The sequence below is a fragment of the Saccostrea cucullata genome, unplaced genomic scaffold (genome assembly GCF_032062105.1).
Source record: "Saccostrea cucullata isolate Sc308-1 unplaced genomic scaffold, CSIRO_AGI_Scuc_v1 ctg4684, whole genome shotgun sequence".
Classification (NCBI taxonomy): Eukaryota; Metazoa; Mollusca; class Bivalvia; order Ostreida; family Ostreidae; genus Saccostrea; species Saccostrea cuccullata.
Genome location: NW_026930044.1, coordinates 1 through 24877, shown reverse-complemented (window position 1 = coordinate 24877; position 24877 = coordinate 1). Strand labels below are relative to the sequence as shown.

The 24877-nt window shown below is 34.6% G+C and overlaps 3 protein-coding genes across 3 annotated transcripts; 1 reads left to right on the top strand and 2 right to left on the bottom strand.

The window, feature by feature from the left end:
* Positions 1 to 154: 154 nt before the first annotated feature.
* On the bottom strand, positions 155 to 8658 carry LOC134282776 (succinate--CoA ligase [ADP-forming] subunit beta, mitochondrial-like). The gene is made up of 10 exons (XM_062765168.1): positions 8569 to 8658; positions 7009 to 7165; positions 6008 to 6119; positions 5332 to 5491; positions 4857 to 5027; positions 4332 to 4431; positions 3806 to 4110; positions 1935 to 2055; positions 1320 to 1408; positions 155 to 755 (listed from the first exon to the last, which is right to left on the bottom strand). Exons 1-10 carry the CDS (start codon positions 8635 to 8637, stop codon positions 681 to 683), a joined length of 1359 nt encoding a protein of 452 aa, XP_062621152.1. The 5' UTR covers positions 8638 to 8658; the 3' UTR covers positions 155 to 680.
* A 7479-nt stretch (positions 8659 to 16137) lies between these two features.
* LOC134282775 (E3 ubiquitin-protein ligase RNF103-like) lies at positions 16138 to 21123 on the top strand. The gene is made up of 4 exons (XM_062765166.1): positions 16138 to 16560; positions 17508 to 17754; positions 18568 to 18665; positions 19027 to 21123. Exons 1-4 carry the CDS (start codon positions 16335 to 16337, stop codon positions 20382 to 20384), a joined length of 1929 nt encoding a protein of 642 aa, XP_062621150.1. The 5' UTR covers positions 16138 to 16334; the 3' UTR covers positions 20385 to 21123.
* Positions 21124 to 22458: 1335 nt separating this feature from the next.
* On the bottom strand, positions 22459 to 24199 carry LOC134282771 (tetraspanin-17-like). The gene is made up of 3 exons (XM_062765164.1): positions 24148 to 24199; positions 23317 to 23448; positions 22459 to 22905 (listed from the first exon to the last, which is right to left on the bottom strand). Exons 1-3 carry the CDS (start codon positions 24163 to 24165, stop codon positions 22795 to 22797), a joined length of 261 nt encoding a protein of 86 aa, XP_062621148.1. The 5' UTR covers positions 24166 to 24199; the 3' UTR covers positions 22459 to 22794.
* Positions 24200 to 24877: the final 678 nt, after the last annotated feature.

Genomic DNA, 24877 nt, shown 5'->3' with positions numbered 1-24877 from the left:
TAATGAACGTTTTTATACTATTTCTGCAGATTTTTTCGTTATTTCCCCATCATGACAAGGAGCACAGGACGGGTGTGGCCGGTTGGCAGGGGATACTCGCTCATCTATGGTAATGCCTTGGATTCAAGTGAAGCCCAGCAAAAAATTAAAAATCAACATTTTTGTAAATTTATTATTATGTAAACCTATCATATCAAATATGCAACAAATTTCAAGATGTCATTGCATACATTAATAAATAACAAAAACATGTCCTAAAGTGTTCTTTGGATATCACATTTATAACTTCAGAAGAATGACTGCAGCATGCAATAAATGGTGTATTCTTATTCAAAGACTGCAATATAAGCCTGATTTGCATGTCTCCTTATAAATAAAACTTCATAAAAAAATCTGAAGAAAATGAATGAAAGTGATTCATAATTATTGTTCATTTGTATGGCAAATTATTGTTTACATTTTCAACTATTGCTTTCAAAAAAGCAGAGATTCTGTTTTATTATAAATTTCAACCAAAACTTATTATGACTGAGAAATTATCAGTTTCCAAGCAAAATTCAGTTATACATGTATCACCTACCAATCTGTAGGTATGTGTCATGTAGGACATCAATCTTGGATCAGGAGTTCTTATTTTTTTCATACATAAAAGCAACTTAAAAAGCTGAAAGAAGGTTATTCTAGAGGGGCAATTCAAAGTTCACTCCAATGTTTGCTTCTTTTGCAAGGCCAACAATCCTAGCTAGCCGAACAACCTGGAAAAATAAGAAAACATTTAATGCACTGATGATTACATTACAAAAGATCTATGTTTAATCTCTATATCTTTCCTCTTTGCTTGTCAAGTGTCTGATTTGTACCCCCACATCTTTCCCTTGGCAGATTTTGTAGGTATATATCCATTACTTCCATCGAGCAAATTAATTACTGTTATCATTCTTGACACAAACAGATATAGTAAACAAAAGTTTAATGTGTGTGATTTTTTTGTAACAAAATTTGATTGAATGAGCTTAATCAGCCAAGGGTAGATGAGGGGATATAAATAAAACATTTTACTAACAAAGAAATCCTGAAATTTGCTTTCCTGCATTAGTAAATGTTATAAATATATACAGTAGGTGTTTGAAAAGAAAAGTCAGTTTAAAATTTGACATGTGCATATTGACATACTTTTTTTAATTCTTTAAAGGATCATATAGTGCCACCTCTTTGAAGTAATACAAGTTTTGTCTGATAAGTGATATTATTTTACAGAATATTTTCTGTGCTTGATTTTCCCTTAACTACACATGTATGTTGACATTAAATCCACTTACAGTAGCAGCAGCTGCATCTAAGTTATCATCAGCCATAATCTTTAAATCACTGGCTGCCATTAGTGCTTTGGCATCTTCTACTTTTGTTCCTAGGATTAAATGGGTCAATATGGAAACATTACCATGGATTTAAAATGCATTAGGCCTAATTACAAATATTACAAGTTTGACTTATTTTCAGTCAACTTCAATAAAAGTTAATTGCAAAATATTTTTTTCCATTTTTCTTTTTAAGTCCACAGTATCAACTGTGTACAAACAGAGACTTTTTGAATAGAAAACAGGCAGATAGATCTATACTTTTCAATCAAATTTATACACTTTTAACATGCATACTGTCAACTCATTGTTCATGGGTAAACCAATATTCTTGAATCTTGTTGGTCACCCTTACCCACAAATTTAAATCCCAAAAAACTTATTTTGTCAGCATTAAGAGTCATTGAATCCATCATATGAACAAAGTCCCAACAAAATCATGTCCTCTCGTCACGAATATGTAAACCCTTGCTTACCAAGAAAACCCCCATGAATTAAGATGATTCCACAGTACTGCATGAAGATACTTAAGAATATATTTTCTTGAATCCCTAATTTGATTAAAAGAAGTCTTACCTTGAAGTCGCACCATGATTGGTATTTTTAGATGAAGTTCCTCAGCAGCAGCAATGATGCCCTGAGCTATAATATCACAGCGCATAATGCCGCCAAAGATATTCACCAAAATTGCTTGTACCTTGAAAATAAATCTAACAACTAAATTAATTCGTTAAGTATGTATATATGGTCAAAATGCTCTTGCAGATATTAGTGATAGGATGGTGTTTTTAAATTTTAAACTAAGGTTATTTCATTAGGAAAAGGTGCTTTTTCAATATATGCTGTGGTACGTGTCTTCATTAGGACATTGAAGGTGTTTTTTCGTTATATGCTGTAATTTCTTCATTAGGACAAGTGCATTGAATGTCATGTATTCTTCATTATGATAGTGCTTTTGTATCATATTCTTTGGTTTGTTCATCATGGTTTAGTGTTTTTGCATTATAAGCTATTCTTTTCTTAATGACTTTTATACATGTATATACGGCGATTTTTTGTAATACAATGTGCTCTTTTCAATCATAACTTCACAAACTTGTGTGTACATATAGAGCAGGGAGGATCAAAGAATGTGAGTATGAAAGATTATGCCATGTAAAAGCCATAAGCTAGTGTGTAACTAGTTCATGCATTTATCTGCATTATGTGTACTAATGATAAAGGAATGTACTTGATCCTCATAATAGTTTTCCATTGAGTAAATTTAAGCAAGAGTTATTCCCCATGGCTGCCATATTGTAGGTCAATATTCCCAGATCCCTTCATTATTCAACCAAGTTCAATTTGTTATACTGATTACTAAGTAGCTGCAATAATGTAGCCCTCTCCGATTTTTTTAATCTGATGTTTTCTGGAGAGGGCTACAATTCCATCGCATCTCCGTAATGGTGCAAATATTTTTTTTTAATAGGAGCGACTGCAGGCAAAATAAATTATTTTTACATTCAACTTACTTCTAATAAGACGAATTTTTTATTCACTGTCAACAGTAGACCCAGTTAAATGCGAAAAACTTGTAAAATAACTCTGCATGTTTCCTGGTAGTTTACTTCAGCAGCCATGACAGTTCACGCGTGACGTAATGAGACTTTCGCTTGAAATTTAGAACAACTGAATAAAGCAATTATCGGTGTTTATAAATGTATGTGCTGAATTTCATCACAAAAACATACGTATATAAAACCATTTTAAGTGTTATTTTTATGCAAGCAGCGATATTTATGTTTAAAATAAGGGAATTCCAAAAAGATCCGCTCCTATAGAACCTAAATTCTCATTGGCTGTCCCAAAATACAATCTATCAAGGTCAGTAAACATGGCGGATAAATTCGAGTTGTGATGTTAACATACACGAAAAATAAGCGATATAGGGATCGTTCTGTATATTTTTGCATTGGTTTACGTCTTGGATGACTACTTATTTGGAGTCAAGGTAAGAAATGTTAATAGAATAGCCATTTACTGTTAATTTGAGCCGAAATCCGTGCGGGAGCAAATCACTCCCGCAGCTGCACCATTATGGAGATCCTAAGGAGTTGTAGCCCTCTCCCAAAAAAAAAAAAAAAAAAAGGGAGAGGGCTACATTATTGCAGCTAATTACTAAGGTAAAGATAACACTATTTTTCTTATGATAATACGTTTGTTAAAGCCTCTAATAATTTATAATTTTAAGATTGTTAGTATTTTCTCCCATATATTTCTTACATATATGTTTAAAATTGGTTGCTAAAAGAGGAAAATTCACTCCTTTGACCTAAAAGATGGCGACTAAGGAGAAATATCCGAGGCAAAATATGTCATTAGAAACAGTCTATAGAGATGTTCTTAGTTTACAACAGTGATCTTTTAAAATCATTTACAACTTTAAGGTTCAGTTTGAGTCTTACATTAGGATCGGATGTGATAAGTCTGAATGCCTCCATAACTTGTTTGGCTGTGGCCCCACCCCCAACATCCAGGAAGTTGGCTGGACTTCCCCCATGTAATTTGATAATGTCCATTGTGGCCATGGCTAGTCCCGCCCCGTTCACCAGACAGCCAATGTTCCCATCCAAACCGATATAATTCAGGTCTGCCTGGGCTGCTCTCTGCTCCCTGGGATCTTCTTGTGACCAATCACGCAGCTGGAAAATCTGTTTTTGTCTAAAGTTAGAGTTGTCATCTATGTTGATTTTACAGTCCATACAGTAAACTGAAATCATAAAGAAATGGTCATTACAGCTACTTTAGCAATAATTATAACTTAATACACAGCTTTACATTACCGGTATAATGCTTGAATAAGCATAATGATGTAAAATGGAGAATACAAAGCTAAGTACCGTGACTAATTCAAGACATCATTCCTGAAACATAACCAAACTACATTTACTTGTGCAAATCATTATTTCTGAACTAAATACTACTAGTTACCTGTGCCATCATTAGATTCTGACATTGGATTAATTTCTATCAGAGTTGCATCATACTTGATGAAAATATCATGGTAAAGTGACAAAAATATATCTGCTGCCTACAAAAAAAAGTATATTTTATTTGAACACAAAGAATTGAAGCTTTGTATATTAACTTGAACAATATTTCTCTATTCATTGCCATTTTTCAAACTGGACTGTAAATTTCATGTTTTGAAAAATTATGAAATATTCTTACACTTTTACTCTTTTTTACTCTGTTTTACATCACAATTCTTCCATTACAGCAAAACTCGGTTATAACGAAGTCACTGGGACCTATGAAACTACTTCACTATACCCGTAATTCATTATAACCATACAAGAAATTCATTAAATTAACATAGCTTGAGATCCAAGATGACTTCGCTATAACCATAAATTCGCAATATCCGTGTTTGTACTAAATATATTTTAAGTTTTGTGTATACATCTAGGAACAAATAAACTTTTAAAAAATCAATTAATAATACTCAAAATGTACCTGATCTATACATGCAGGACTGAAGCCCAATTCACCAGCCATGCTAACGGCTTGCTGTCTGGTCAGTCCCGCAAAAATGTCCACTGGTTCTTTAAGGATGGCCGTAGGGTTTTCCTGTGCCACGTCCTCGATACTCATCCCTCCTTGTGAACTGCCGACCATAACTGGTCCCTGTAAGTCAAAGCATAAACTTATAAATGTGTAGTTAATGCAATATACACACATCCATGTAACATGGATGGTAAAGATTGCATGACTGGGATTCAGATTTCACACCCTGCTCTGCTAAAGTGTTTCATTTTAACTTCTACCTTTCATATTTTGAATCTGTTTTTCATATTTTTAAAATCTGCATACCTGCTAATTCTACTTTCAGACAATTACAGCAAACAGGAAAATTTATGCATTTAAGTGGGTCATCATGGACAGATGTGAAGATTCTGCCATATGGATCAGATTAATTGTCTTTCCTTACCATAAATGACCTTTCCATAGCTATAGCAAAGTAGAACTCTCTCCTAGAGTACAGTCTTTCTGACAGCATGACTTGATTGCAGATCCTACCCATGGGAGCTTGCTTAGTGATCAGTTTAGAACCAAGCATCTTGGATGCAATATCTGACGCCTCCTCTGCTCTGAAAAGTGTAACCAAAAAAAGTACAGAACTCATAATAAACTGATCGTTAAATGTATTTACTTATCCATATTCTTAATGACATAAACACTTCACATAAATCCTTCGATCATATAACATTGTTTGAACAATGATTTGTATTGTAACTCAGAGCATTGTGACAGAATTTCCTGAATGTCCCTAAAAAATCAAAAGCTGATATAATGGTGAGTAGCAATAAAGCATTCAAAGGTCACACTTAATTCCTTTCAGCAAGGAAATGGGATTAGTGATCTTGTATTGTACATGTGAAGTCTGAAGGTCAACTTGTCCCTACAGTTGTACTATAGTGGCAACAAATTACACATGCTTATGTACAAATGTCTGCACTTTTCTGAGAAGGAATATGCCAGACTTTCATTAAGAAAATGAAAAGAATTAACATGTCCTTGGCAGTCTATGCTATTCTATGAATAACTAGCTACAAAAAACCTAATGCTTTAATCTTTCACTGCTGGTTTTATCATAACTAACTTACGAGAAACATATTTTAACTCCTCCTTTGAGACCGCTGGTGAAATGCCCTCTACCCCGCCCTCCACTGAGAACTTGTGCCTTAATGACCACGTCAGGAGATCCAGTATGATCCACTGTTTACAGAAGTCAAATAAACATTAAATAGTTATTCAACTGACTATTCATATTTTACGAGTAATTTAAAAACATGGCAGAGTAGAAATTTTCAGTAAATCTCTGAAACGCAATTCTATACAAGTATTCAACTTTCAGATACACTAAAGATGATAATAGATGATAATAGTTAAACATGTATATTGAAATAAGCATACAGAAATATTTCATTGTATTTAATGTACTGGTCCTAACTTTACATGACTTTTTCAGCATAACTTCTACCACATTTCAATAAGTTTTTGATAACAATCTTCTTCTAACATGTACAGGTGTATAATATTTTGATAAATATTCATGTAATACTTTGAATATATTTATTTTTATTAGAAGTGGGACGATCCACCGGTGCACCGATGCATCACAGTATTCACTTTGATGATCTACGGATCGATTCATCTAATTCAGTATCACGATACCTGCATGACCACACTTTTTTTTAATTTCCAAAAATGTCCAGGCTTTAGAGTTCGAAATTTTTAGTCCTTTGTCTGTTTCATCAAGACGTTTAAACAATTAACAAACAGAAATAAAGTACAAATGTCTTGGTGATACAGAATTCAAAATATAAACATCAAATGGCATCAGACATGCCGGATTAAGTTAAATTAACAAACCCAATGGCAGTAAGCGACAGTTCATTTGTTGAATTAGTTTATTATGTTCAAATTGAATGTTCTAAAAAATATTATCTAGTTTTATTTGGTTTGAAATGTATCAAGATATGTATCGTATTGCACCTAAGGTATCGTGATATGTATCAGATCGGCTAAGTTCCATATCGTCCCAGCCCGAATTTTTATACAGCTATATTACTAGTAAGAAGTTTTCTCCTCATTGTTTACATACACAAATCCATGGCAGCTTTTTCCACTTCCTCTGTATGGTCACAGACCTTGAACCTGGGAATCGGCACTTTAGCCTCTTTCAGAAGTCCAAAACTGAGGTATTCATGAAGCGACAAGTGGCGTCTGTCTTGGTGATTAACTCCAGTAGTACCCAGCACCTGAAATGTACAGAAATTAATCATGTATAAAAAAGGAGTTGGGACATGTTTACCATGATGTGTTGATGTCCCTGTGTGATACTTAACAATTTATAATCTTCCAATTTTATACTTGCACACATAATGGTAAAACTCATAAAAACTAATCTATTACTTTTCCTTCATAAAGAGCACAAGGTTATCATAAGAATGTGTTTGATTTAGATTCTACATAACTGCAAACCTTTCAATTTCTGGTGAAATATGTAATTAATAAATGAACTTACTAGAATAAATGACTTTAACATTTATACATATTATTATCAGTTCTTAACAAAGTTGGAGGGGATACACTTATGCAATTCTGTGTGTGTTTTTGTGGATGAGTGAGTTAATGCTGTGCATAATATTGAGGTGATATAATTTGCATTAATCTAATTAAAATTAGATTTTCCATCTGCTCCCCCATTTTTTATTTGAAGATCCTTGCAACAAACAAAAAATTGGGGAGCAATTAAAGATCTAATTTTAATATATTGGATTTGCAGCAGAACGATGTTGAATGCTTATATCATAGTTCAGTTACAGTAATGGTCTAATAGATAAACACACTACATGGACTTTCAATACAATATTAAACATATATCCATTTCAATGCTATACTCCCTACAAAGAAATTACCACAAATCGTTTATTGGTTACCAAGTTACAAATAAATTTTGTACAGGGATTAAGGAAACAAATAGTAGCAACATTGTTTGTGGCTGATCCCTCACTGTCTAGACCTGGTCACTATTTGTTATAAGATACTAATACAGGCTACAGCATTACACACATACAGACCCCTCCCTGCCTAGACCTGGTAAAAAATGTAGCAAATATGGAAATAAAATAGAACAAATAATTCATCTTCTCCTTCAAGTAAATTTCGTGACAATTTAAACCTGGATCATTAATAATGTCTTATGATTGAAATCAACATAGTCAAGCGCTTGTATGGATGTGATACCCTAGCACCTGTAACACAGGCGCTTGTTTCATACAATAGGCTATTTTTTATACTATATATAGTATAAAAAATAGCCTATTGTATGAAACAAGCGCCTGTGACCTGTAACTAGGCCTACATAAAATTGAATTGTCGTCCAAGTGGTATTTACAACCAATACCAAAATTAAGACGTTTTTGAGCTTTAAAAAATTAAAAACCCTCTTAAATGGACCTTATATTCTAGATAAAAGATTATTTGATACTGCAAAACATATTTTCCTTCTTTATAATTATGATCGGCATCGAGGTCCCGATCATTCAGCAAGGACATGAAAAGTCATTCAGATTGTGAACTTTATCAATTACTGCAGGTTCTATAAAACTTATCTATAAACAAATAAATTATCAAATATGAACATAAATTGCTTACATACCTTTGAAACATTTTCAAATCTTAATTTTGACGCTAACCGTCTGCTTTTTCGAAAGAGAACAGCCGCCATGTTTTTGCTGTTGCTCCTAAATAAAACGTAATTTCCGGTTCAATATGTTGGCGGATCAAAGGATACACAATGTGTACATGACTGTACGATCCGATATAGGGGAGATCCGTCCAATTCTGGACACGGGGTAATTCCGGACAAATAATACAGTCTTTCTCTTTTGTCATATTTTTTGGTAATTCTGTATTGTTTAACATAAATAACTGAAGTACATTCGGAAAGGGTGTTTCATTGTTGTCTTTTTTAAAAACATTATAACGATTCTAGGGTATTCTGAATGCTATAATTACGTCAAAAGTTAGACTTTGGACTCTTATGTTCCTGAAATCCATTAGGCGGCAAAATTTGATCAAATTAAGGTCAATTTGACATAAAATTCAAACAACATCTAGGACAAATATTTATTTCCATTTATTATTTTAAAATTTCTTATGTAGAGAGCATATATTTAAAAAGAAAAGAATTTGACGAATAATACAAAATAATGTTATTTAATTTTTTCATTAAATTTTATCAAACAATGTGTTCCGATTTCCCCCACTGATTTTTTTCTAGGTGGGGGAATTCCGGACGCTGGTTCTATGGGTAGACAGATATCTCGGCCTAACGACACATCGGCCCGTGACGATTGACACCTAGGCCTGGACAGGTCGGGCCAAAATTATTGACACATCGGCCAATATTAAAGACCCCCCAAAAAATTACAATTTTCTTTATAAAAATCAATTTGGGAAGGGGGAGGGCTCTATAATATGATTTCTATGCAAGTCCCTAACTGGCATCTCTCTCTCTCTCTCTCTCTCGTGAAAATGTGCAATATACATGCTAAGTAATGTAAAACAAGCATGCTTTGTCTACCAAAGTGGCATGTTGTTGGAATGTATTTTCTCACAATTTTTTTTTCAAAGCACATATTGCTCTCCTGTCCGGATTTACAATTTTTTTTTCAAAGCACATATTGCTCTCCTGTCCGGATTTACCTCGCCTCTGTCCGGAATTACCCCATGTTGTCCGGACTTGCACTATTTCACCACCTGAATTCATTTTATTATCAATAAAAGATATTTAATTGTGTTTCATGATGATATTCATTGCAGTTTGTTGCCAAAAAATGTTTCCATACTTTACCACTTGAAATCAGAGTGTGTTGAGTGTTTATTTTCGTTTGTTGGGTGTAACATATTAAAACATGACAAAAGTGTCCAGAATTGGACGGATCTCCCCTATATATCAAATACAAGTACTTTATGTAAATATTTGTGTAAAATTCTTCTCATGGATCTTATTTTTTTCCTTTCTCGTTTTGAATCTTATTTCACGCATAGAATATTCATGAACCAATTTTCTAGGTCAGAGGTCAAGGTCATATCAGATATCTGTTGAATATCCTTGTTTTGGGCATTTTTTCTGGCTTGGCTTTATCTGGCTCAGTGACTGTGTGTAAAGGCATAGGCGTCGGATGTAAATTAAAGGGGGGGGGGGGGGGGGCTAATCCAATAAAAAAAAGTTAAACCCCAATTTCAATGCCTATCCTAGAGTACCCATAAATCGTCCCCCTAAGACAATATGCGTTATGGCAACGGCCAGCACGTGCTATTTAATAAACTTTTTTCTTAAGCACCATTACCATCAACATACTCATCATGTGTGCCTATCATTTTTTTCAACCGTACCTTGTTGGATGTTTTTAGAGCCGTATTCAAAATGGAGTATTCTATACTTACTATATGACGTCATACCCTATTTTCGTCCTCTGGCAAAGGCCAAGCCTACTGTACGATTTGTTTCTCGTTAACATTCAAAAAAGGTTTTTACTGATATATTTTAGACAAAGTTGATGAAATAAGATTAAATAGATCAGTAATTGCCTAATTTAAATATTCATGAAAATGGTGATTAATATTTTTTACATTTCAGGTTTTTTTTCATTGACATTGTGGACATAAAAAGTCATCCCCTCTTCTGACAACCCTTCTCCCAGCACAGTCTCCTAGGTGAACCCAGTGCGTACATCTGTCACACCGTACCCGCTTGGCAAATGAAACATATATACTGTTTTTCACATCATCCGGGGTGAACTGCTTACACACACAGCATTTATCTTTCACAGAAATTTCCTCTTCATCTGTATCTGAATCTGTAGGAACAGTTCTTGCATAACTATTATGATAACCTGATGTACTGGGCTCAGCTTCTTGTGAATCATTATCAACATTTTTGGATACTTTTCTTCTGTTTTATTTCTTACTCGGACATGATTTACGTTTCTTGGTACATGCAGGTGCTTGGTGTTCTATGATCTGTTTGTGAATTTCTTCCTTAGTAATACAGTGTCCTGATGTTATTTTCGATAATGTACGTATTCCTGCTCTTTTCCTTCTTCTCTGATTTTATCTTCTTTAATTTCTCGATTTTGTCACTGAAGAAGTCCCCCGCCAAAGTTGGTGTATCTTGGCCCTGTGTAAGGGGAATGTGCCTACTGTCTCCATCTTCAGTAGTCTGCACTTCTTGGGACTGAATTTCTTCATGCTGATTTTAAAATGCTTCAGAAGAAAGGAGATAACCTCTGTTGACTGCATTTTCATTTAAAGGATAGATTCCGGTCTTACTAAAAGCTCCCTGTAGATTTTCCACAGTAAGTGCTTTTGCATATGATCTACATGCAATTGAACATATGTCATGTTTCTTATTAAGATTTTATCATTGCTCAACGTACATGTCCAGAAATTTATTTTTACCATAGCTCCAAAACTATGTGAGGTATAAAGTTAAAACTTAAAGTTAAAAGAATTTTAATTTTGTTTTGCATCTTTTGCACCCATGCATCTGATATCTTGATCTTTTTAACATTTTTTTTTTTAGATCCACGTCTTTGTTTTAAAAAGAATTCCTTCTAGATCTCCATGTTCTAGGGACTATAATTTTGTCATTCACCTCGGGCTACCATGTTTTCAGGTACTTGTATTCTCCTTGGCTGCTGCAGCTGGTGTTGAACTGCGGACAATGTGGAAACGATACTCTCCATACATCCCAATTTAATACATCGTTTCAATAAACGTAGATGAAATCTGTTGCCAGACTTTTTATACCCTCGTAAACGAAGTTTCGGGGAGTATATAGTTTTTATCGTGTGTACCCGTCTGTTTTTCTTTCTGTCTGTTTGTCCGCAAAAACTTTAACCTTGCCTATAATTAACTTTCATACTTCACTTGTGTATTCCTTGTGACAAGACGTACCACCAAAGTTGACCTTTTGGCCTTGACCTTGGAGTTTGGCCCACTTTTACACAAAAATCCCAAAGTTCTATTTTCACCATATCTTTTGAACAGTAGATACCAGGAATTTTATATACTTCAAAGTCATGTATATGTATTTTTTTTTTTGCCGTGACCTTTCATTGAGCACCAACAACTTTGACCTTTGACCTTGACCTTGAAGATTTCCGAACTTATGAAAAACAAAACTTTAACCCCTTGGCCATAACTTTTGAACGGTAAGGGCTAGGGCTTTCATACTTGCCGTATGTACATGTAATTGTCATTCTTATGAGAAGACGCTTTATTGGATATCAAGAACTTTGACATTTTGACCTTGGAGTTTGACCTACTTTTAAAATATAACCTTGACCATAATTTTTGATGGGGTAGAACTAGGCCTGTTAGGACTAGGCCTTTCATACTTCACATATTTAATCCTTGTGACAAAATCTTTTATTTGATATCAAGAACCTTGACCCTTTGACCTTGGACTTTGACCCATTTTACGGAATACTAACTTTTACTTTGGCCCTAATTTTTAAACGGCAGATACTATTGGAATTTCACAGTCCAAATAATTCTTTGTGGCAAGACCTTTCATTTGAAACCAGCAATTTTGACCTTGACCTTGGAGATTTCCGAACTTACGAAAAAAACTTTAACCTTGGTCATAACTTTTGAACGGTAAGAGCCAGCGCTTTCATATTTCCCAATATCTGGTGTAATCTTTGAGACAAGGCGTTTCTTTATAAACCAAAAACCTTGACCGCGGAATTTGTCCGTCCTTTAAAACGTTATCCTTGGTCATAACCTTTGAAAAGGTGGTGCTAGGGTTTTATATTTCAATTTCACATTTGTATTATTGTGAAAAGACCTTACTTTAGGTACCAACATTTTTGATCTGCATTTGAGAAAGCTTAATTAACCTTCGCTATGTTGCCATATGGGGGCATCAGTGTTTCACAAACACATATTGTTTGTTATATCCCCGCTTAAAAAGTGGGAGGGTATATACCGGTAATGATCAGGATAGCCGTCCGTCCGATTGTCTGTTACGCTCTGGGGTACCTATCTCTTATCCGCTATCCCCTCTTATACCAATGAATGAAACTTTCACAGACTTTTTGTTACATAGTCATGATAGTGCCTTTGTGCACCTCTTTATATTTTAATTTTTGATCAGACACATATTGCAGGTTTCCCGTGGCAAAACATTGACACTGCCATTCTTTTTTTTTATCATATTGACTGTACCCATTTTTATCCACAACTCCCCCCATACCACTGAATAAAATTTAATGATACCTTCACAGATTCTTTAGTACATAATGCCATGGTGCAACTTTTGAAATGACACTTTTTTCGCGTCTCCTAGAGCAAATCATAGACTTTGCCAGTATAATCATATGGGGACGGGGGTATCATTTAGTGAGCTCAGTGCTCACAGTACCTCTAGATTCATCTTGCATAAAGGACAGTCTCTATGTACTGTGTCGCTCAGTACAGGCCCTTTGGAAACAATTCATTTTAGGGTGGCCGGGGGGATGGGGGGCACAGTCATATATTTACAGTCGGATCAACTACCGAAAATTTCTTGACAAGCAAAAAAAAATTAAAAAAATAAGATGTGTTCCTGAAACACTGATGCCCCCGTAAGATTAAATCTTCTTAAACACCCAATTTTATGTTAACGCCCCCAAAATCTACCTGATTCAAGATCAATAATTTACCGCCTGTCAATCATTAAAAAAACAATAGCTTCTGATTTGATTGACAGGCCAGCTACCCGTGCTACCTGATAGTCTGAGTTTGTGTCCTTTGAAAACGATTGCCTGGTCACGCGTCAAACACTTTCATGTAGCCGCCTTGTATACACGGGGGTCAAAAAAAGAAACTTGGTAAAATTTTATTCTAAAAACAATTGAGAGTAGATAATTAAAACATGACTTCATAAAATATTTGCTTTTAATCTCAACGGCTATATTGTATTTTAGGCGGATAGGCCTACCTATGAATGGAATATTTTTTTTTTTTTATTTTGATATTTATAAGTTTAATTAAAAAAAAATATGCTTACTTTGTAGTTTAATTTACTCTGTGTTCTTTTCTTTAATTTGTCATTTTTCTTTAAATATAAAAACGATGTTTCTTTATAATTTTTTTCTTCATTAGATATCGCTGAAAGTATTCATAAATAAATTTTATATTGAAATATTTCAATTATTTCAAGTAGTTTCACTCAAATTTAGACACAAAACACGGAATGTTGACCCTGATCACCAGACACAGACTTCCTGTGTACTGTTACATGTATATAGCTTTTTGACATCTTGGGTATTGGGGGTCTCCAGGTAAATAACACCACTGTTACTTGGACCACTCCCCCTCCTCAGGTAACCGTACGGTAAAAAAATTGGGTCTTTAAACACCCAATTTTATGTTAACGCCCCCAAAATCTACCTGATTCAAGATCAATAATTTACCGCCTGTCAATCATTAAAAAAACAATAGCTTCTGATTTGATTGACAGGCCAGCTACCCGTGCTACCTGATAGTCTGAGTTTGTGTCCTTTGAAAACGATTGCCTGGTCACGCGTCAAACACTTTCATGTAGCCGCCTTGTATACACGGGGGTCAAAAAAAGAAACTTGGTAAAATTTTATTCTAAAAACAATTGAGAGTAGATAATTAAAACATGACTTCATAAAATATTTGCTTTTAATCTCAACGGCTATATTGTATTTTAGGCGGATAGGCCTACCTATGAATGGAATATTTTTTTTTTTTTAATTTTGATATTTATAAGTTTAATTAAAAAAAAATGCTTACTTTGTAGTTTAATTTACTCTGTGTTCTTTTCTTTAATTTGTCATTTTTTTTTAAAATATAAAAACGATGTTTCTTTATAATTTTTTTCTTCATTAGATATCGCTGAAAGTATTCATAAATAAATTTTATATTGAAATATTTCAATTATTTCAAGTAGTTTCACTCAAATTTAGACACGAAACACGGAATGTTGACCCTGATCACCAGACACAGACTTCCTGTGTACTGTTACATGTATATAGATTTTTGACATCTTGGGTATTGGGGGTCTCCAGGTAAATAACACCACTGTTACTTGGACCACTCCCCCTCCTCAGGTAACCGTACGGTAAAAAAATTGGGTCTTTAAATGCAGATCAAATATGTTGGTACCTAAATTAAGGCAGGACAAACCCCGGGGTCAAGATCAAAGGGTCAAGGTTGTTGGTTTCTAAAGAAAGGCCTTGTCTCAAAGATTACATATGTGAAGTATGAAAGCTCTAGCTCTTAAGTTACTCATCAAAAGTTATGACCAAGGTTAAAGTTTGTAAAAAGTATACTGTAGGTCAAATTCCAAGATCAAGGTCAAAGGGTCAAAGTTGTTGATATCCAATGAACAAGATCTTCTCACAATATATGAAGTATGAAAGCTCTAGCCCTTACGTACGGTTCAAAAGTTATGACCAAGGTTACAGTTTCTTGTAAGTACGGAAATCAGACAGACAGACAGACACGACAAAAACTATATAACCCCGAAAACTTCCTTTTCCTGGGAATAAAATTACAAATAGAAAACATTGGCGTCGGGAGCAAATTGAAAGTGGGGCTAAGTGTAAAAAAAAAAAATTTTATACCTCCAAATAAACCTGACAAGCAAAAAAAAAAAAAACACGAAAATCCTATTTCGTGGGGGGGGGGGGGGGGGGGGGGGGGGGGGGTTCGAACTCCAGTACCAAAAATTTTCTTCCAAACACCACCACTTTCCCAATTTTTAACCTATACTGAGACGTATCAGTGGAAAGTGGGGGGGGCTAAACTTACGAAGATATGTTCAATGTCTGTACTAAGTATATATTTGGAAAAAAAGTTTGACTCCCCCCCCCCCCCCCCCTCCCCGCTTCCGACGCCTATGGAAAGAAAGATTATTGATGTTTTAATTTAGCTGTAAATCTACATTCCCTAATCACGATAATTTTTTCGGTATAATTTTGTAAAACATCCCCAATGAAATGTTATGCTTAATCAAGTCTGATAGCAGGGGATTTATAAAGAAAATTTCAAGTAATAATATAATTTACTCTTAAACGAATAATGTACTCAGTTGAATATTTCCACGATACTTTGAATAAAATGTATTCCGGATTTTTAAAGGACACTGTGTGGTTTCAGTTTGTACTTCATTTGATTGTTTACTTCCGGTTAACTTTTGACAGTTTTCGTCAAGTTCGATTTCTGGCCCCCTCCTCGCCGTTTCTCAAACTTCCAAAGACTGGCATGAGCGACAGGCAATGTATTTTTAGTTAGATCCCAACTTTCGCTCTCTTCATTCTTGAATGGAATCTTACGTCTTGAATTCTGTGAAAGAAGATTAGAGCTGACGTGTCACAGTGCATTTGATCATATTATCAGATAATGTGGTTCAAGTTAGTTCTGTTGCTGATCTATGTAGCTGTGTTGTTTATCCTGGCGCGGTTGCTTGAGGCAGTTAGCTGGGTGGAGACGGGGGTGTTGTCACACCGTCTGCTTGACCCCATGACCCTGTCTGTTCTGAAGCTGAAGACGCTTCTGGAGCAGAGAGGGGTCAGTTATGAGGGTGTAGTGGAGAAACACGAGCTCAGTGAGCTTGTAGACGCCACAGGTACACAACAATCATAAATTATAATCCTTACTCATCTTTTTTAATAAAATGTGTATTCTTTTTTGAAATTAGTCATGATTTATTATATTACAGTTACATGTAGAATAATCTGTGTCTCAGCACAAGCCTAGAGCCCTTGATCACCAGGTTCATTGGTATAAAATGTATTATTTTAAAGAAAAAACATGCAGTCTATAACTAGATCAGTCCGGTTCAGCTGAAATTTCTTGTCTTAGCTGGATAACTAAATGCAGCTATTCAAAATACCCGGTAGTATGATAAATTATGTACAATAAGACATAATCAAGAAATGTTTGTTTATGGTTACATGCAAAAAAAAAAGAGGGTCGGTAGGTAGGCTTTTTTAATTGCATTTTCTTTTCATACACACAAATTCACATGAATTTGTTGGAATACAAAAGTTTTACCATTGTGTGGTATGTTACTTTTGGTTTTGGATGTGCCATACGGGCGTTGATGTAGATATTTCAAGAACACACCATTTTGATTACATGTCTGCTATATACAATGGATCTTGTTTGAGGAATCAAACTCTTGACCAATTAAGAGGCATGAAAATGTTAAACTGACCCGCGAGTGACTTCCGAATTTTTACGAAAATTTAGGTCATTGATAAAATAAAGGGTCAGTTGGGTAATTGTTAACAAAATTTTTTTTATTATGCCTTATACAATAAATTTAACATCACCAGATCATTCAAGTAAAAAAAATAATAATTTCGGTTCTCTATTCTTTCTATTTATGTTATGAGTTGTTAGATGATACTTTCTATTAGTTCGTTGTACTGAAAATGTTTGAAGAAAGATAAAAAGAAGTAAATCAATCTAAAACCCAATTGAAAACACATGTACTTTAAATTTTCAATAAATAATTGTCTATTCCTTTGATGTGTATCTTGTTCATATGTTGTTGTTTTTTCTGTTCAGGACTGGTGACGGAGGGGGAGGTAACTGATGCTGCCATGGAGGAATCTACCACCCCCACAAACTTCACTGGGGGATCTCATTTTCTGGAACAGGTGGAGGATGCTAAAGACAGTGTTTGGTTGGTCAGGATTCTCACCAAACAGTGGGAATTTAAGCCTCTCTCTGACGCCTCCTGGTCAGCTCTCATCAACAAAGTGACAAAGTTTGGGGTCAGGGTGGGCAACTTCAACTGCAAAACAGATTACAGGTAAACAAGCAGTCAGCTACCTACATCATTCAAATCCATGATTCATTTGTCAGTTAGTTTTGATTCACTTGAACAAGTTATGATGTTGTTTTTAATGTACCGTATATAGGATGTGTGTGAATCATTTTTATATTGCATATCATCTATCCATTTGTATCCATCTATCAGAACTCTCAGTTCTTAGACTTTTTTAGCTAACCTGAGCTGAAAGCTCAAGTGAGCTATTCTGATCACAATTTGTCTGTTGTCCATCTGTCTGTCTGTCAGTCTGTAAACTTTTCACATTTTCGACTTCTTCTCCAGAACAACTGGGCCAATTTAAACCAAACTTGCCACAAAGCATTCTTGGGTGAAGGGGGTTCAAGTTTGTTCAAAGGTTGCCTGTTTTAAAAATCTTCTACTCAAGAAAACCACTTGGTCGGGAAAGATAAAACTAATGTGGAAGCATCCTCAGGTACCTGGTAATGCAGATTCAAGTTTGTTCAAATGATGACCCCCGGGGGTTGGAAGGGGCCATAATAGAGGATCAAAGTTTTACATAGGAATATACAGGAAAAATTATATAAGTATCATTAGTAGATTCAATTTAATTCCAATCACCCACCCCCCTTCTGCCTTTTAGGGGTAGGTTGTGACCACATGCATTTCAGCTTTTCAAAACTGGATTTATTTATACTTTTTTTGTTGCCACTTGCCACAGTGCTGAGGTGAGTGATGTGGCCCATGGGTCTCTTGTAATTGTATAATTTCCATTGTTTGATTTGAAATGAGTCACCTGTAAAGATAATATCATTTAATTTGTTATGTTCACAGGTTCTGTCATTGGAAGAACTGGGATTCCACTCGCCTTATCCTCGGCCTGCCTCAGAAATTTCAGTCTAAATCTCAGGTCCAACTGTACACCTATACAGGTAAGTACAATGTATTACAATGTATTGCACACTGACACAGGTGTACACAGTATTGCTATTTACTTATGCAGGCTCTTACTGTATACAGAATTATTTTTGCCCCGTGTTATTTTCGCCCTTTTACACTTGTTTAACAATTTTGCCCCATTTAAATTCACCCAGTCACAGTTCTGTTTAAGAAATTAAGCAGTGTTCTTTAAATTCACCTCTTTTTAAATTCACCCACTTGTGACAAGTGTGAAAGGGGGGGGGGAAAGAATGGGGATGAAAATTTCCCTGTATACAGTATTTATTATGGAGATATTCTTTTGACAGAACATTTACAAACTATAAAGGTTACTATAAATTATGTACTTTTCAGGTAACTATAAACTGTTCAGCATCAGTAATTGGATCAAAGACACAGTCAACCATAAAGTCCTTACCATTAAAGATCCCTTGGAACTAAACAAGAACTGGATCTCTTATAAACCTTCAGAAGACCCTGAGATCCGTATCATTATGGTTTCAAAACAAACGCAAGTTCCCCTTTTTTATTCAGCACTGAGTGTACGTTTTCCAGGACGAATTCGTTTTGGAGTAACGTCTAGAGAAGTATTGGTTAAAAGCAATGCTTGGAAGCTTCTTCCAGAAAGGGATAATTTAGCATACTTCATTATAACCAAAGAAAAAGTGTTCAAATATGGGACCAGGCCTTCAGAATCAATTTCTTTTAAATCCATGGAAACATATTTAAAATGTTTATATCCAAGTCTTAATGATGTTTTTATTTTAACACTATTCATCTGTAATAGTCTCACTATTTTTGAGATCAGTTTAGTTCAAGGTTCGTTTATTAAAAGGATTGTAATGTTACTGTTCTGTGCCATAAAGTATAATATTATACACATCCTTGTTTGGATGGGCCTTTTAACACTCTTCCAGATTCCTTTTCTAGCTGATTTTATTCCCTATGGCCTTAAGCTGATCCGTTTATTGGGTGTTACCGACACCATGGCTTTGGTCAGGGCTGATTTTAAATTTTACTCTCACCATATGATCATTGTTGAAGTTTGGTTAGGGTTGTACTTACTGGCTCTAGGAGTAGGGTTTTATAAGAAGAGTACAGAGGAAGACTCCAATCAAGACTGGAATTTCGCCCGCTTCAGAACTTTAGAACATTTGTTTTACCCCTTACATCCTCGCAGCTTGAGTCACCTGGATCGTAATGCATTTCTGGAGTGGAACCAACAAGAAATCCCATCTCTCTGGATGGCCGCTCACATGTCATCTGAGTACATTAAATACCTGCCTACCTGGCCCTACACCAAAGTGGACCCAAATAATGTAACACCAGAACAAACTTGTACATCGCATCATTCAAAATACACCATTTTTGAACAGGACAATACACCAACAGACAGACACACCAAAGAGAGAGACAATGTTACACACCTTGACAGTTCCTCTTGTATTCAGAATTTAAGATCAGAGACCCTAACTCAGAATTATGATAGGAGCCTGAGGCCCTGCCTGACCCCGGGGGATTTCCTGGAGTGTAGCCAGTGTGTGGTCTGTCTGGAGGATTATGAGGCTGGGGTCCTGTTGTGTGGGCTGCCCTGTAAGCACAGCTTCCATCAGCGCTGTATCCTGACCTGGCTACAGAGGGATAACCACTACTGCCCCGTGTGTAGGTGGCCCTCTAACAAACAAATGCCCATCCATGTTCACTCAGAGTAAACTCTTAAAACATTACACACAACCCACATTTACTCAGAATTAACTCCTAAAACATTATTAAACCTAGCCCACATTTACTCAGAATTAACTCCTAAAACATTATTAAACCTAGCCCACATTTACTCAGAATTAACTCCTAAAACATTATTACACCCACCCACATTTACCCAGAATTAACTCCTAAAACATTATTACACCCACCCACATTTACCCAGAATAAACTCCTAAAACATTATTACACCAACCCACATTTACCCAGAATAAACTCCTAAAACATTATTACACCAACCCACATTTACCCAGAATTAACTCCCAAAACATTATTACACCCACCCACATTTACCCAGAATAAACTCCTAAAACATTATTAAACCTAGCCCACATTTACTCAGAATTAACTCCTAAAACATTATTACACCCACCCACATTTACCCAGAATTAACTCCTAAAACATTATTACACCCACCCACATTTACCCAGAATAAACTCCTAAAACATTATTACACCAACCCACATTTACTCAGAATATACTCCTAAATCACTACACCCATCAACATTCACTCAGTCCTAAAACATTGTTATAGTTCCTATGAAAACTTTTCACATCCATATTCCCTCCCCAAACAAGCATCTGCTTCCTACCAACCAAAGCTTTTATAAACAGCATCATTTCTAAAACAATCAACATTATTGATCACAGCTCTTTTCTTTGACTAATAAATGAAATATTATTTGAGAATTTTGACAATTTTCATGTTTACGTAAGTAAGTAATCATTAGCTTTTCAGAAATGAGAAATGTATGAATTTAACTTTAATTGATGCATGTATGTTTCTAAACTGGTTTTGATTGAAGGTTAATTTATCTATATTTACACCCAACCCTCAAAGGGGCTGGTAACATTCTATATTTGATTTTACGTAATCCCTTTTGTATATATACCTGGTGTACTAGTAGTGATAATCATTAATGAAAATTAAATAGTTTGTTATCAGCCCCTGTGCCTTCCTTCTGTTAAATATTTGTCATTAGATATCTAATATGGATACACATTAAAAATATTGGTTTTCCATGTTTTCATGTATATATTCATTTTATTATTTGAGGTTCACATTTAACTTCTTCATACTTCAAGAATTAAGTACATGTACTGAGTATCTTAGGTCACAGAAAAAAATTAAGCACAGCCTTTTCATCAAGTGAATTAAGACCTTTTTTCTTGTTTTTTTTTTTTTTTTAATATAATCAAGTGTTATTAATGGAGGGTGGGGGAGGTTTATAGGAAATGTGTTTTTATTGTTTTGTTGATGAAACAACATGTATTATTATTAGAGTGTACTGTTAAAAATTATTATTAGCTATTTTAATAATCATCCACTCATATTGGGTGACTTCTTTGATTATACTAGTACAGTGTACTTGGTACTGCTAAATATTTGTTCATATTTTTTTCTTCTGTGATTTTGTTTGTTTTATTTTTTCAAGTTAAATTATAAAAGTCTCCTGAATCTCCTAAAACAAGGACAGAATGTATAAATTGTAAATTATTATGTATAAATTTATCTATTTTTACATTTAACATCCAAAAAATATGTGATAAAAATTTATAATCTCAGAGAAGATGAGTTTTAGAGAATTATTGGTTGAATATTTGAGTTGCACCTTTTATTGATAAAATGGCATCTGAGTTGTATTTAATAAAGATGTAAAATTTCCATCTATTTATATCGCTGATGCAGTGTTCACTTTAAATAGATATATTAACTATATTTATAGTGCTGATACAATGTTACTGCATTATTTGAATATTTTAATTTTGAGGGAAAAAAATGATTGTGATAATTTATTCTGCAAAGTTAATTTTAGAATCCCTGGAATCTATATTTAGATACCGGGAATGTCTTTTTATGAGAATGATATATGATTGTTCCTCATGTTCATAGTACTTCCTCATAACAACAGAACAGTTGGATATCTGTATCATTCAATGGTTGTAATCCTTTGTTATTTTGCTGATTTTTGGCTATTTTGTTAACAGATTGCACAATCACAAAATAAATTTTGCAGTCATCTCTTGTTGGAATATCATATTTTTTTTATTTTTCATATTAAATGAACAATTAATGTATCTAAAACATGTAATAAAAATTATCTTTCATCCCCTCTATTTCTCTAAATTTACAAGCACCTGCAAAACACACTCCACACACACAACTGGTATGATACGTACATGTATACTACAGATTTATAATTTCAGGAATCCATTTTGCATGTACAAGTACCGTGTATATTGATAGACTGTATCGTTCACTGTAAAACATAATCATTCGGAATCCCAGAATCACTATTGTAATCTCGTATATCACAGTTCTCTATGCCCTTCAGACAAGACGTTCCCTCCTGTTGATGCTCAATGTCTGTCAAAAGCCGGGTTGTCTTGGTAACGACGTTGACGTCCCCACTTTGCTTTCTGGCTTTTAATTTGATCCCTCAATGTACGGGAAAGACACATAACAAACATCTAAATTACAGAGTAAAAAAATAATCATTAATTTTTATAATGAGTAACTTTGTGCTTTACTGTATATATATACTAGTATTAATTTATGTAATACGTAGGCACCTTGAACGGCAAAAATATGCGCACGTGAATGTTCGTGTACAAGTTACATTTATCAATAAAATATTGCTGTCACTAGATTCCCATCCTCACAGTGCCTGAGATCCTGAGTCAGCATATTGCTGTGGGTCCAATGTGTTGATCAATCGTTACCTCTGGCATTGCAAGGATGATAGATTCCTCTAGGAACTGAATTCATGTGTTCAAAAATGACAATTTTGTAGACTTTCATGCGTAAATTCTTCATATAATTTTAAACAGATGATAGACAATTTGTTTTTGAGTTCGGTCGACAAATACAACTTGATTTACCTGTGGCAGAAGTATTCCCAGCAGGATGCCCCCTAACACCATAGCATTGGTCTGAATCCACGTCCCCAAGGCCCTGACGCAGCCAGCCTTGTTAATGCGGCTTATAGAAGGACCGTCTGATATGATTTTATCCTAACAACGAAATATCAGAAAAAAAAAATAAATACTTGAGTGAAAACTCATTACCAATTGCAGTGTCAAAGTTTTCCTTGGTTAGAACAATCAAATCATCGCGAAAAAAATATGCATTTACAGTCGATAAATGTGAAGCGCCCAATCTTTGATTGAAGATATTTGTTATACCTTTAAAAATTTGTTCCTATACAAACCTATACAGAAAAAAGTCTAACATTTTTAATGTTTTGCTGAGCGGGCATAAAAAAATCGATGTTGGACCGCTGAGTGAGATGTTGGACCGCTCGGAGAGATGTTGGACCGCTTACGTCACAGAATGGGCGGAGCTTAATCTCATTTTCATTCTTTGGTTTTAAACAGTGAAAGATCTAATGTTACATTACGGAATATAGCACAAAATATATGTATGTCAAAAAATATATAATAAAATGAAAGGTATAACAAAACATTTATTGACAGAGTTCTCGGACAAAATGCGTTTTGTCGGACCCTCGAACCAAACTGTCTGCCTTCGGCCTAACGGCCTCAGGCAGACAGTTCGGTTCTTGGGTCCGACAAAACGCATGTTGTCCTCGAACTCAGTCAATAAATGTATAATGTTTATTAAATTACTTTTCTTAACTTTGCCAGAACAATTATAATACACGTCATTGCAATTTCATATTGATAGGTAAATTAATACCTTATGATACTTACATTTTCACTTGCTTGCATCACTTTTCGACCACATAAGACGTTTATTTCCTCTCCCTGGGAAAATATACATGTATATACATTTGATTTAATAGTATATGGTTTTTACACGTACTTCTTGTAGTGAAGAAATGCATCCTAATTTAAAATATTAACTAATCTAATAATCACCTCCTTATCAAGCTTATAGAGGATATTCAATGTTTTGTAGTTGAATATGGAATTTATTTCACGAGTGGGACAGGATTTTTGATATTTTCACGAGTGAAAATATCGAAAGATCCTGTCTCACGATTGAAATAAATTCCATATTCAACTACAAAACATTGAATTTTCTGTTTATTACATTTTTCAAAAAATATTCTTTGATTTTTCCTTTGCCCCTGTCTTTTTGTAATACAGTCATAGACTCGTGACGTCATAGTTGAGCGGTTGAGACGTAGATACACTGTAAACATGGATTTAGCAACATATATTAGGTAATTTTGACAGTTTTATTCGCTGTCAGAATGGATTATTTATTTCCATCTATCTTTAACTTATATTAGGTCAAGGAAGATTTTTTTTTACAAAAATCTTCGTTATGGGAAGGGAAATCGAGATTTTTCCCGCACTTCTGATATTCGTCACACTGTGACAGGATATCACTTTGATATCCTTTCACACTGTGACAGGATATCATTTTTATTGAATGAATAAATTACAGTATTTCACGGGTAAAAATGTAATAAAT